The sequence below is a fragment of the Nanorana parkeri genome, unplaced genomic scaffold, assembly GCF_000935625.1.
Source record: "Nanorana parkeri isolate BGI_ZX_2015 unplaced genomic scaffold, ASM93562v1 scaffold553, whole genome shotgun sequence".
Taxonomy (NCBI): Eukaryota; Metazoa; Chordata; class Amphibia; order Anura; family Dicroglossidae; genus Nanorana; species Nanorana parkeri.
Window position 1 is genome coordinate 259,591 of NW_017306821.1, and position 14,598 is coordinate 274,188.

A 14,598-nucleotide genomic window follows, 5' to 3' on the forward strand; every position below is an offset into this window, starting at 1 on the left:
ACTGAATGTATACATCTCTAAATGGGATGACTAAGCTTACATGAGAGGCAGCATTATGAATAAAGCCAGAAGCTTCACGAAAAGGAAGAAAGACTTGCACATAATACATTGGCTGTTGTAATTATATACATTGTTCTACATGGTCAATAGCTATGTTTTGGTAGTTGTCACTATAGAAGTCTACACATCATTTTCACAATGCCCTGAGATGGTCTCCTTTTAATTTTGAAGATGGTATTTCTAAGGCATCAAAAATGTACTGTATGGTAGATGCAGGAATGTGGTGGGTTTCATCCATTCAATGGAAACCATCACACACACCTATCTGCCCATATGCAAGATTACTAATAATATGATGCACACAGTCTTGCAAAATGCCTATTCTGTCTGAAACTTCTCACTGAGGGATTCCCCAGTTGTCTTTAGTCAGTTCACTAAAATGTCAACTGTGAAGCTCATCAGATGCTGTCACAGGTCGGCCACACCTTTTCTTCTTACATACCTCAGATGTTACCTCCTTGCCCTTTTTGTATCTATTGGCTCAGTGACAAACCGTGCCGCTGAAAACCACATCACGAAAGGCTTTTACGTGACGTCAGTGTCCAAATTTTGATTAATTTCCTGGCGCCATTAGGTTGCAATTGCAGCACATTGCTTAAATCAAGGCAAGGGTCCAGCACCAGATTCCAATGTATTACGATAGGCAAAATAACCATTCACTGTAATAACCTGCCGCCAACTTAGGTGAAAGATAATAACCTACACAATGGGGGGCATTTATCAAAAATGGAGCATACAGAATCTGGAGCAGTTACCCATAGTAACCAATAAGCTTCTTTCTTCATTTTATTCCAGTTGAACTTTAAAAAAAAAATGAAACACAGAAGCTGATTGGTTGCCATTCACTTCTACTCCAGTTTTAATAAATTCCCCTCAATGTATCAGTACATGTTGCATATCACTGCTGCCACATCTTGATAAGATATGAAACAGGAGGTATTATTTTTCATTCACTCATATGAGCTATTGTCACCTGGTCCACTCCCATCAGTATAACAAACGGTTTAGTGCTGGACTGTCCAAGCTTTAGAAACCATAATTATTGACTAAAACGTGGCCTTGGTGCATTGTTCAAAAACATTTTTTTTTTAAATTGTATATGTACATATATCTCTATAGCCATCGATCTCTATCAGGGGTTCGTAAACCTCCCTTTTGTATTTGGAATGTATAAAAGAATACTGTGAAGTCTGCGGAAAAAGTCTAACAAGAGCGCCAAGACAAATATGCAAGAGTCCAAAATCTTAATGACAAAATGTATTCAGGAGACTAAAACAAGCTTTCTTGATTGACTTTTTACATGTAGAATCTTCCACTCTGGGTGACCCCCATCCCTGAGGGGGACCCTAGAATGATTGACAGCTGCCGAACCAGAGCCATTGTGACTTGCCAGCCAAACCACAGTTATTGTGACTCACCTATGGAAAACTTGCATCCAGTTCCTCATTTTCATCTTCATTTGGGCCACTTTACAGTCCTGTAAATATGCGCGTTTTTCTTGTCCTAAAGAATGGTGCTGACACCAACAGTCCTGAATTCATATTGTGATGACTCCTGTGTACACGAATCCCGCACTCCTATAACGTTATACAGACTGCCTGCACTTCTATCTGCTATACTTCAGGTGTGAACTGACTGGACATAATTTATTTACCCAAAGTCATTAACCAATATTTTAAAAAGGTCATATAAGATAAGATCATTTAAAGCTAGCAAACAAGATTGTAAAAGAGTACTCGTTCCTTTTATTTTATTATGAAGTCAGAAAGATACAGTTTGTCCTGCTCCAAAAACCATTGATTGTTTTTGTACACTTTCACTATTGGCCTAAAGATGAATGGATATTGAAAAACTAACCAGACAATCTGATCACAAGATGGCATCCAACTTCATTAGTACACTAATCCGTTTATCAAGAATGGATGAAAACATGAAAAACCAGCCTGATGGTTTGCTTTTGTTGCTTGTGTCGATATGGAATTTCAAGATTTCTAGAACAGTAACCACTTTAAAAAAAAAATCAGGGCTTTTTTTCATAGCCAGAACTGCAGTCAGATCATATGACCATCAATTCAGGTATTGGCCATAACAATTATTTTTAGCCATGTGACTTCTTTTTTTTGCTCTGTACTGTTAAAAAAAAAAAAATTTAAATAAAGCCATATAACTAGTACAAGGACTGTTAATGAAGTGCAAAATGCAGTTGTTCCTAGCAACCAGAATGCACTTCAGTGAAGTCAGGTGAGTGAAAAATGAATTGCAATTGGTTGCTATGAGTTACTACACATCACATAATAATCTTATACAAAAATCAAACACATGGGGCTATATAGGTTTACGCTCGGTTGTACCATGTTCGTTTCCAGTTTGCCAATGCAGCACAACTAGAAACAACTTCTTTTAACACTATGTGGGACACAAACAGTATTAAATAAGAGTTGGCGTCCACAACGGGACAGAAGGTAGAATTCAACTACAAAAAGAGAACAGTATGGAAGGTAAGACTCTAAAGAGTCATTCCACTCAAAAGTAATATTACCGTTATGGGTAGGTTGTAATACCCACCTGTCAATGACTCCAGCATTGAGATCCTCACACTTGAATTACCACCTCTGCCCACCTGCCATAGTCATCATAATGTTTTAGAATATTAATTTATCTTACGTTACAGATAATACAGAGGGATGAATCAGATGCCTACACTTCATAAAGAGATGCTGGGATAGAAACTCTAGAAGCAAAAATCTCACCAAAAAATTAACACCAGCAAGGGATAACATTGTGCCAATTTTCACTGTACCTAAAATGCCAGTTTAGAGTGAACTTAATCTGGACATGTCCCATATTAATAGTCATCAATTAAAAAGCTTAAATTATGGATAGCTTGTTACATATGCCTACAGTTCCTTTAAAGGGGGGGTGCTAAAAGCATGGCACAACGGATAAAAGGATCTTGTAAAGATTGCACAATGGACAATCTCATCTATGCATTACATTTCTCCTGGTCGTAATTCAAATTATTTTCATTAAAACCCCTCACATTAAAAACATTAACAATTGCCGGGACTCATGGCTCAAAAGCAGAGTTACTTTGCACATTTGTACTTTACGATTCTGGGTATTTTCTTTAGCCCTTGTGCTGAAAATGAAGGCAATACCCTTTTTTGTAGAAAGTTAGATATCCTGAAATAAGAGATGAACACAGGCTATTCCAAACTTTACATAATCACAGTATTGTCTGCACAGCAACAGAACCTTCGTTTCCAGACATAAAAAGTCACAGAATAAAAAGGCATTTATGGGAGGAAGTCTGATAAAACAGACTATTGGATGTCACTTCCAAAATGATAGCGCTTCTGTGTGCCAGTTAAATCGTTGTATATTGGTTTCTTTTTTTCTTTGTTATAATCTTACATCCAGCTTTTCTGTGATGCAGCAATAAAACTATAGGCTGCAGAGAAACATCCCAGATGGACAGATAGAATGCAGGATACAACCACGATGACATCAAGACATAGCATAGGTCACACCCCGCTGTGCTATGGGGCATCAGGTCTCCCAACCAAATGGTAGGGAAAGGCACTTGGGTTATAGCATTACTATCCAGTTTCTAAGTGGGGGCTGTAACTGGCAAAGAGTCACTTTGCTCATTGGCAGCCTTGCTGGTTTAGCGAATTATAACACTGTTCACAGAAATCTACTAGTCTGAAGCATAAACTACTTCCCTGTTCTTTACAATAAGCAATGAAGAGGTCAGGTATTTTTTTTCTATAACAGAGGTTGGCCAAACACAGCACTGTATTCAGCACAATGGACTGTGTTCCCCGACATTGATTGGAGTTGGGCAAGTTACAACAGTTTGTATGAGGATGCTGCATTTCATAATATTGGCCTCCATGTCCACCGAGAGAGATGCTGCATGCATTTGGTTTCAGTTCAAGTCTATCCTTGGATGAAGAGTCAATAGACCTAAGGTGCATATATGTATATCTGATGGTGTGACTGGCAGAATGGCTGTAAGAAATACAGCTCAACAGTACATCATGACTTCATAAGAGGCACCGGGTATCTTGGACAGTGTTAAAGGCAACATCCGATATGCAGTCCTTACACTGTAAAAAAAGTACATTGGCAATTGAAGGAAATGTGGCACAAATGGGAGACCCTCTCTGCCCACAGGCAGACGAGTGAGACTTGGTCCCAATGGGTGCATCGCTGCAGTGGCTTTATCAGAGTAGGAGCTCAGGTCCTAGTGTTCAGGTCTACACTTTGGTCCGATATGAGGTCAGCTGAGGGATTACATTGCTGCAGATTCTATCTGTACGTATAGTTGCCTAACGCCAGCCTGTAGAAACAGAGAAATCAGTTACAATTTCATTAATATAGGCAAAAATAAAATAGGAAATGTGAATTAGGCCTGATGTTTTGCCAGAATACAAAATTTATTTATGGAAACATGCAAAAGATCCTTAACTATGTTTGTTTCTTTCTCATCTATTGAGGGCCACGTGAAATCTTAAAACTTTCAGGTTTATTGCTGCCTACAAAGAGGATTGGAAACAGGATTTGCAAAAAAAAAAAAACATACCTCTATAGGCCTGCTCAGGATTACAGCTTCTGTTAGGACACCATCATAAAACTGAGGCATGTTGCTAAGAGGAAGGATGTCTATTCAGATCTGCTGTTGCAAAAACGAACCTATTTTACGATCACTTGTTTTTCCAAATTTATTTAATCAAGACTCATCTACACCCCTGCTGGAGGCTTCCCCATCAATCTGCGGCGATCAGGCACAACCTCTGCATGATTTTGGATAGGACTGCATCCAGACCTTCTGGACTCGAAGTTGTGGGGCTAGCCTGGAAGTTACCTTCAGGCACTAGAGTCCACATGATGCCTTCTCTTTTTCCCACTTCCAACCTTCCTGCGTCTCCACACAGACTGGCAGATCTTCGTCAGGTCCAAGGCGTCATTGCCCACCAGTTTCAAAAGGTTTTACACCAACCAGCTCACTGTTCCAAAATCCAAAAGGGAGCCTCAAGGCACTGAAGGTTACATTCTGGCTCAAAAATTCTGAATGGAATCCACTCGAGCTGCCACTGCCTCCCTCTGCCAGAAAGGTTTTCTTGTGTCAGTGGACATCAAAGATGCTTACTTGCCTGTGCCCATATTTCCAACGCGTCAGCAATTTTTTTGTTTTGCCCTGGGACCCCTACACTACTAGTTTGTGCACATACTTTCAGCCTATCCTCTGCACCTCAGTTGTTCACCAAAGTGCAGGTCCCAGTGTTAGCCCTATTGTGTTCTTGTGGAATACTCAGAGAACCTCCTGTTGAGGGTGCAGTCAGTGAGGGCTCAGTCAGACATTTCTTTGATGGTCCAGACATTATAGAGGTTTGGTGGCTCCTGAACATTTAGAGAATGTTCCAGGGTTAGATTCCTCAGTCCATTAGCTGTCTGACTATCTGTTTCTGCATGAGAATCTTGAAGCTGATGAAAACCTCCTTTGAGGCAGTTGCCCTTGCCCAATTTCAATTCAGACCTCTGCAACACAACATTCTGTCACTGTGGGACAAAATCAGTCCAATCTCTGGACAGGCTAATTTGGTTGATGGCAAAGACCATACCAATCCCTGGCTTGGTGGCTGAGGATTCTGGCTCTGGGGATAGTAAAGTCTTTCACTGATGTCATTTGGAGGATTCTCACACTGGACATGAGCCTGTTGGGCTAGTGAGTAGTCCTGGGAAACCTGTTTGTGCAGAAGGCTTGGTCACCATAGGAATCTTGAAGCTTTGGGCAACCTCTTCAGCATTAGAACCAACCAGCTGGAGGATCAGCCAATCTGGATTCAATTGGAAAATACCATATGGTGGCATACATGAGCCATCAGTCTTGTGGCAAGAGAGGTGGAACGGATTTTTTCCTGGGCAGTACGACACATTCCAGCCTTGTAAGCCATGTACATTCCATGAATGGACAATTGGCAGGCAGATTTCCTCAGCTGGATGCTCCTATATCTGGGAGAGTGGTCGCTACACTTGGAAGTGTTCAAGGACCTGTGTCACAGGTTGGGGACACAAGATGTGAACCTCCAGATTCAACAACGAACTAGGCAGGTTTGTATCCAGATGCAAACCTGTATCTGGTGGCTCTGTGGTCTCCATACATCCTGATTTATGTCTTTCCTTCCTTAAAACTTCCAACTCAATCCTGCTGAACAGACGAGGAAGGAGGGCATTCCAGGGATCCTTCTTACTCCAGGCTGGTCCAGGTGGCTGTGGTAGGACAACCTGTTAAAGCTTCTGGCAGATGCACCTTGGGCCCTGCCAGACCATCCACATGTCAGCACTAAACAAGGGTCTCCTATTCTTTGATTAAAACAGGGGGTTCTTCCATTTAGCTCACCCTGTCTGTTCCCCAGTGACTCTATGGCATCTGAATCTGGTACCATCTGTGCTTCAGAAACTGCTGTTTGAAACTATAAAGGGCATTCCCCGTTATCACCATCAAGGCGAGTTTCCTTGTAGCTATCTGTCTGAACCGGCAGTCTGATCTTAAAGGACCCTTTTTGCTCTTGAATAGGGACGTGGCGTTGAAGTACAGAGCTGCCTTCTTGGCCAAGATAGTTTCTGACTTTCATGTCAACCAGGACATTGTCCTCCCATCTCTTTGTCCAGCTCCAATTCATCAACTGCAAATTTCCCTCCATTGTCTGGATGTAGTTGGGGCAGTGAGAGTGAGTCCATCTCTTCCTCGCATTCTACCTCATCTGTGAGGGCATCTTGGACTTTCCTACAACAGGCAACTCTTTCTCAGACTTGTAGGGTACCGCAGTCTTCTGTTCTCTTATGGTTCTACCAGGGGGACGTTTTGGCCTTACCTGATGTCAGCTTTTGGCCTAAAGTCCTTGGAGGTGTTTAAGTTGGTATATTATATTATACATATTAGCAGTGGTTTGCTCTGTTGGCGCATCCTGATTTGCACTGTTTTTTGGAAGCCCCGAAGGTTTAGGACTTCATGTGCCCCTCAATGGACGAGAAAGAAAATAGGATTTTTGTACTTGCAGTAAAAGCCCCTCTACGTTCATGATCATGCTCTTGGACTTCTTTACTACAAAACAGAAGCATGCTGGTAGAAGGGGTCATCGTGGGCTGGCCTACAGTTTTTTGTTTGCAAATGTCCAATCCTCCTGTACATGGCAGATAACCCAAATGTTTAAGACTTCCTGTGTCCCTCAATGGACTTCAAGAAAAGGATTTTACACAGAGTACAGAAATCTATTTGTTCTTTAGTTCTGTCAAGCAACAAAACAGAATACATTCTTATATTCCATACTATACTTTCTCATGTCTAGTGATATGCCAATAGACAATACCGTTAGTCACGTGTTACTATTTTTTAGCATTTCGAACTATTACAATAAGAGCAGATTTCAGTATTGCCTTCTTTCCATTTATGCCTGAAAACCAGAACAAGAGATGGACACTAAGGCTGGGTTATACACCTATAGATTTTCTATAACCCTATGGTGGGATGGAAAAAAGTGTAACAGATCCCTCCATCTACGCTAAACTGTGTGGATGGAGGAATCTCCCACTGGGCAAAGCTTCAATATCTTGCTAGTCGGCCCCGCTGGCTCTCAAACTACCTGAACAATCTGATTGGATGCAGGCATTGTTCAGGTGTTTTGACAGCCAGCGGGGCCGATGAACTAGATCGTGAACCTTCGCGCAGTGGGAGATTCCTCCATCCACACAGTTTAGCGTAGATGGAGGAATCTGTTGCACTTTTTCCATCTGACCACAGAAAATCTATAGGTGTATGGCCAGCCTTACAGATTATTCTCAGAATGATAGAGAAAACCCCTTTGCCCATAATTACTTAGACTATACAAGGATCAACTGAAAGTCTAAAAATGTAAAACAACATGGCTCAGATGGATGTATTTTACACCCATAAAATACTATTTATTTTTTATATGGGGCTTCATTGTGAGAGCCTGTCGTGACAGAAATACAGTGACTAAGCTTCTTTTAGAAGTGCTAGCCACGTGGCTGCCTCTGGTTTTATTTTATTGCTTCACAAACATGAGGGAAATGAAGTCAAGCATCTGGTCTGCATACTTGCTCTGGGTCAGTGGCCTAAAGCACTTAAGCCAAAAGGCCAGCATTACAGCTAGCGAACTAGCATTTTCAAATAGGCAGTGGCAGCCCTCACACCTTCAAGGTCATCCAAGATTGCCCCCCTAATAAATGGGCATCTACAGGTAAAATCAGCTGGTCAGATAATACTATCTTTAATACCAAACACTACTCTAGTGCTGACTGGATGCAGTCTTTTTTTACCCCACACAGCTAATACGTTGCACACGCACCTATCCTACTTGAACTTTTATTTAGAACATAAACAGATATTACTTAGAACGTGAACGCAAGATGAAAGTTTCAGGAAGACAATATGAAGAAGCTCCTACCTGTGTGAAAATATTATGAGTCTGACTGAGAATCCAGCGGGTATCAGCCTCAGGCCCAACTACCAGCTTCAGAGTCCCAACATAAACGTCTGTGCAGAGGGTCCAGAAATGTGGGTCTTGAAGGTGGTAAACGCCCTGTAACTGCTGCACCTATAGGAGGCAAATTATCCAGTGTGACCAAAGCAATTCATAGAGGCGTTCCACTCAAACGGAAAATCAGGATATTGTTTTAACACAAGAAGCTGTTGGGATGACTAATTACAGCAAGCACACTTTCCTAAGTTACCTGCAAGGCAAGGAGCAGTCTTGGAGCTTTCACAAGTGTTAGTGGCCACCCACTCCATAATACCGTGCAAGCCCACAACTTGATTACCATTAAAGGAAGGAACTTAAAAGAGAACTATGGGGATAGTGTTTTTTCCCCATACTTCTCTTAGGGGTCACGGGAGGACATATACTAGCGTCATCCCATGACCCAAAGCTCAGTATATCGCAAACTACAGCTTGCGGTATACCGAGACCACCGCAGTTGGGACGGATCCCATCATTACTGTCGATATCCACCCAGCTGCATGAGTGACAGCGGGCTCTGCCTATCAAGAGCCAGCTGTACCCGCCCTTCCCCCAGTAAGCGCTGGAGGATCGGAGAGGGGGGGGAGAATCCCTGCGACTGACAAGTCACCACTCTCGGCATGGAGATGATCGAGAAGTGAGCGAACGACGGTATGCGTTTGCTCACTTCCCGATCTATTGAGCCGAAGTGTAACAGTTTCAGTGTCGCACGTCGGCTCGAACTATGAGGATGAGCGATTTTCAGTCACCTCATAGTTCTCCTTTAACGGTCAGGAAAACGATAATCGTTACAATATAGACTGTTCTGGAACAGTTTCACTGGACACAATGCCTGAAAACACATGACACTTAATGCAATAAAAGCAGAAGTAACCAAACTTGGTCCCTGCAGCTGTGGTGAAAATACAAATCCTATCATGCATCTGCCTATGGAAGCCATGTGGCTGTCACAGTCCTGCAATACCTTATAGGATTTGTAGTTTCACCATAGCTGGAAGGCCGACGTTTGGCTACCCCTGCAATAGAGCTTTCATTGCCTCTTACAAACCTCTCAAAACAGATTTCAGTTCTGCAGTGGTTTATGGGAAGAGGATACAGACCACATGTAGTTGCTTAAGCAGTCGTTTCATATTCGTTATCATACGTAAAACTAAAGTATTTCTTATATCTGACATGAGCTGTGCTGCAAGAAAAAGTTCAGAGTATATAAACATACCCTCTGGTAACACTCGGGAAGTACATTATCCAAGGAAGGAGGAGTCCGTTGCATCAGGATACCAATCGACTGTTTGAGTAAAGGTATAACACTGAAAGAAAAAAGGTATCATAGTTATTCCTGAGTAAAAACAGGAAACATTATGGCTTTTAATGGAAGACAACTTGTTGTTCTGTAGTATTGTGCACCACTGTCTGTAAGTTATGCAGGTGGAACTCAAGTGCAAGTATCGGCAGCACAGGCAGTCACACCTTCATCTGCAGGCCACACCAACTTTTTCAACCCAAATTCACTGCCCACTACCTTCCTCAGCTTACATTTACTGCTCGGCACATGCCCACTATCTCCACATTGCTTCCTGTACACCCAACTACTTTCAAACAAGTGACAAGGGTAAAAAGGTCAAACTAAAACTGCTTCACACAGCCTTGCATGGAAAGGCCTGCTTTGGCCAGCATCACTCTAGAGTAGGGGTAGACAAACACCGGACCTTCAGGTGTGGTGAAACTACAAATCCATCATGCATCAGCCTCTGGGAGTCGTACTTGTGGCTTTCAGATAATTGCAAAGCCTAATGGCATTTGTAGTTGCACCACAGCTGGAGGGCTGAAGGGGCCTTCCCCTTCTTTAGGGCCTAGGCTCTAGATATTATCAAGATTGTAAACTCTCACGAGCAGGGCCCTCCAACCCAATTGTACTGAAATTGTATTGCAACTGTACTGTCTCCTCCATTTTGTAAAGCACTGTGCAAATTGTTGGTGCTATATAAGGCCTTGTTCACACCAAATGCAGAGCAGATTTGCATGAGTTTCTGCACACGCAGTGCAGTGGGTTGTGCTGCGTTTTTGATACGTTCCGGGACGTTTTTGGTTAAAAAATATATATATTTATTTTTTAGTTTAAAATGGGCTTTCAGTGCGTTCCAGGGTGTTTGCATGCGTTCCAGAGCAGGTAAAATAGGGCTTGCTGCAGTTTTTTTACCTGCTCTGGAACGGAACGCTGCAGTGTGAACTGGAGCTAAAAATACCATTGGAATACATTGGACGCAGTTTTGCTCCGGTCTGTAACTGCTCTGCTCCTGGAACGCGCTTGGTGTGAACAAGGCCTCAATCTTGTATAATAATGCATTACCAGGAACCCTTTCTGTAGTGGTGTTAGCATTAAAGCTCAACGCCAGCTAAAACATTTCATAGCAGGATGTGCAGGGTTCAGTATCTGTGTTAAATGGAATGCTGGTTTTATTAGTATAAAACCAGCATTCCATTTTATACAGACCCCTATCATAAACATCAACACGTTTTAGGCGTTCAAAGGCCCTCCCCCCCTTCATCAGGGGGTTGGTACTGTTGAATAAAGTGTGTACTGAACTGATAAAAAACTGGAGGGATCTTGATAGGTAATTAGTGTAGGATGGAATCTAAAAACTTTATTTGTTGTACTATAAATATATATGATGATAAATCATCCGCAAGCATCACATTCTAAGGTTAAGAGAATGCACCATCATTTGACTTTTTAGCGACTGCAAACCAGTGCAAAAAAGCCATTGTGTGTTAAAATGTGCCCTAGCCAACGCAACTTGATTATATCTCTATGTTGTGTACCAATTTAAACAAATTTCAAGCAGGTGCATTTTTTCCAACTTCCAATAAAAATATTTGTATGTGGGTCTGCTACCAAATTAAAGCTCTATCTGTGCTGAAAGAAATTATGTAAAATAATGTTCAGGTAGACTACAAAATCTAAAAGGATATAAGGTGTGGAGCCAGGACAGTGCCAAAAAATTAAATAAATAAGCAAACGCTCTGGGACTGAAGGGGATTTAAAGAGCACAAGATGAAGGCCTGGGGGGGAGGGGTGAAAAGTGGTTGCTAGCCAAGTGCTTTTTTTTTTGTACTTACAGGGTCATCGAAGGGATAAAACACAGAAATATGTGCAGATGCAGAGATGTACAGCATATGTGTTTTTTATTTTTAGCTTTATGTACACTGCAAGAATAATATGCAAGAATTTGACCTTGGTTTTGCTAGCCATATGTAAGAGGAGCTTAATGAAACCAATGTGATTTTGGAAACGGCAATTTCTAACTAATTAAAGCACATTAAAACGACATACAATTGTGACCCTAGTTATGGGCTCCCAAGCATTATTTTATTTAAAAGATTTTATTTTATTATGGGTCTATAGATGAAGAATTCAGGGTTGGTGAAGCATGAAATTAAACCAAAAACAAAAGGGCAACCTTTGGGTGGAGGCCAATTTACAGTCACAGGAAACCCATTCAAATCAGGAAAACAAAAAGTACCCAGATGTGACACAGATGACAAAAGCCATAATGGACTACAAGTCGTGTGCACAGAGAGCTGTGGTGACAGCAGATACCACAACACATATGCAAAAGAGAACACAATTTATGTTGCTCTAATATATAGTTAGAGGCTGTGCTCAAAAATGTATAAGCAGGGAACCGATGACAGACCACAAAGTCAGTGCTGAAATAAACTGGTTTAGACATACCCATCATGGGCCGGTACCATCCTGTGACTAAAAACCTGTAGCATACGCCATGATGTTAGTATTTCAAACAAAAACTTGTACATGTATCCAACAGGACATGTTCTCTAAACATTCCATTAGAACATAGTTTTTAATACTATATTCTGATTTTAAAGCAATTACAGCACAAAAGAAAAATGGAAATTCCAGTGTAGATTTCAATAAGCTACCTGCAAATACAAACAATTTTAAACGTACTCAAAATGCGTTTTTTTTTTTTAAGCAATCATGATTAAAAAGGAGAATTATGAGGCGAGTGATTGTCACTCAGCCTCATAATCTGAGCCGACCTGTGACAATGAAATTGTCACAGGTCGGCTCAGTAGATCGGGAATCGAGCGAACACATACCGGCGAGACTCTTAAGGACTAGGAAGGATGTTTTTTTTTGTATTCTCATACAAGGGTAATTATTAGAGAGAATTTCGTTTAAGCTAGTAAGAGTGAAGATACTCTTTAAAGAACAAACTCTGAGCAAACACAAACTTAACGCCTGCAGAGAGGCTACCCCCGCACAGCAAGCGTTAACTGCTTCTTTCTGTCTAAGAGTGAAAATAAAGTTATACTCGCCCAAATCTCACAACCGGCTTGTTCCTAGGCCAGTTCCTTCAGCCTCTATCCCCCTCTGCTCCAGCGGTCAAAAGATTCCAGCGGTCAAAGATTCCATGAGTCATCACTTCCAATACACTGTGTATTGGATGCGAGGACGCCCAGGGACATACCATAGCTGGGAGTGGCGTAGGAGAGACGCTTCAGGAACAGATTTAAGGGCCAGACGGCTGCAAGGTTTGGGCGAGTATAACTTTGTTATGGTCGCTCCTAAATGAAACCGAGCACTGTACCCTTGTAGTGTGGGGGTAGCCCCACTGCAAGGGTTAAGGTAATTTTTGCCTGGAGTTCCTCTTTAGCATGCATTTTACTGCTGTAAAACACACCCATGTAAAAGGTGCATACAAACATACACTGCATGTAAAATGTGCTTAATAAAAATGTATGTAAACACATATGCATTTTTAATACTGAAAATAAAGAGTTCTTAGGCCTCATTCACACTGCCGTACAATATGCTGCACTTATTGTCCCATATGCAGCATATCTTTTAGATTGTAAGCCCTCACGGGCAGGGCCCTCCTTACCATCTTGTCTTGAATTGTATTGCGATTGTAAGGTCTTCCTTATATTGTAAAGCTATGCGAAAACTGTTGGCGTTCTATAAATCCTGTATAATAATAAGCAAATAAATGGCTCCATACACATAGCTGCGTATGGAGCTGTATATTTGCGCTGCGTAAAGATGCGCAAAAACAGAATGGATCCGAGATGCGTTCGGGCAACGTATTTCTGCGTATTTGTTTGTGTAAATGTTTGCCTGAAGAAGGGACCTATATGGTTCCGAAACGTCGCTATACGATCTGACAATTCTTTTGAACAGGAAAAGAACATTGACTGAAATTCTTATTGGTTTGCGAGTGACTTTTCTACCACGTGGTTGGTTGTTTATTCCCATGCATCTTTTGGGGCACACAAACTACAAAAATCACTGCCACCATCTACTTGCTCTATGTGGGGATTCAAGGTTTCCTGTATTTGGTGCTGCTAATATACTGTAGATTAGTGCCGAGGTTGCCTACCCCAGAGCTATGGTGAAACTACAACTCCCATGGGGCATTCATTAAATGTATAGCAGGGGTGAGTTGCTATACATTAAAAGGAATGTCTCCCTTTTGTAACAAAGTAATAGGCACAACACTAGTACCAGATTTGTCACTGTGACAGAGCCACCAAGCGACTTATTCGACCTTAGCAGGTAGAGAAACCCATTTTTGGAACCACTTCCTCATTAGAGGTTTAGTTTCCCTTCTACCCAAAATCTTGCACCACATACTTGTTCTGGGGAATTATTTCAAAATCAATAGCTGTGGTCCACCAGTCACAAGAATTTGTGCCAACAGTCACAATCCACCATCGCTCTAAAGCAGCAGATTAGAATTACAGTAATAAAATGATAATCATGGGGAACTGTAAATCAGATACATTTACGAATAATATTTAAATATATCTGAACATTAGAACGCTACCCATTTGCCTTTCAAATGTATTGGAAATACTGCACATTTTTTTCCTTTGCGGTCGGGCAGAATTTATGGACTCGCAACTTTGAAACAAGCAACTGCAGCAAAAATGGGTGTCAGCGGGTTTCATTTATCCTGGGGCTAGAGTT

General features: G+C 41.6%; 1 protein-coding gene across 3 annotated transcripts in view; it reads right to left on the reverse strand.

Annotated features, from left to right (window-relative positions):
• Positions 1-3,450: 3,450 nt before the first annotated feature.
• SLC30A7 (solute carrier family 30 member 7) overlaps positions 3,451-14,598 on the reverse strand; it is a 37,623-nt gene continuing 26,475 nt past the window's right edge. For all 3 annotated transcript variants that reach the window (XM_018561973.1, XM_018561974.1, XM_018561972.1), the window contains exons 9-11: positions 9,823-9,913; positions 8,535-8,684; positions 3,451-4,405 (exon numbers count right to left, since the gene is read on the reverse strand). In XM_018561973.1, the coding sequence (XP_018417475.1) occupies positions 4,358-4,405; positions 8,535-8,684; positions 9,823-9,913 (289 nt within the window). In that variant the 3' untranslated portion in view covers positions 3,451-4,357. The remainder of the gene's footprint in view (positions 4,406-8,534; positions 8,685-9,822; positions 9,914-14,598) is intronic.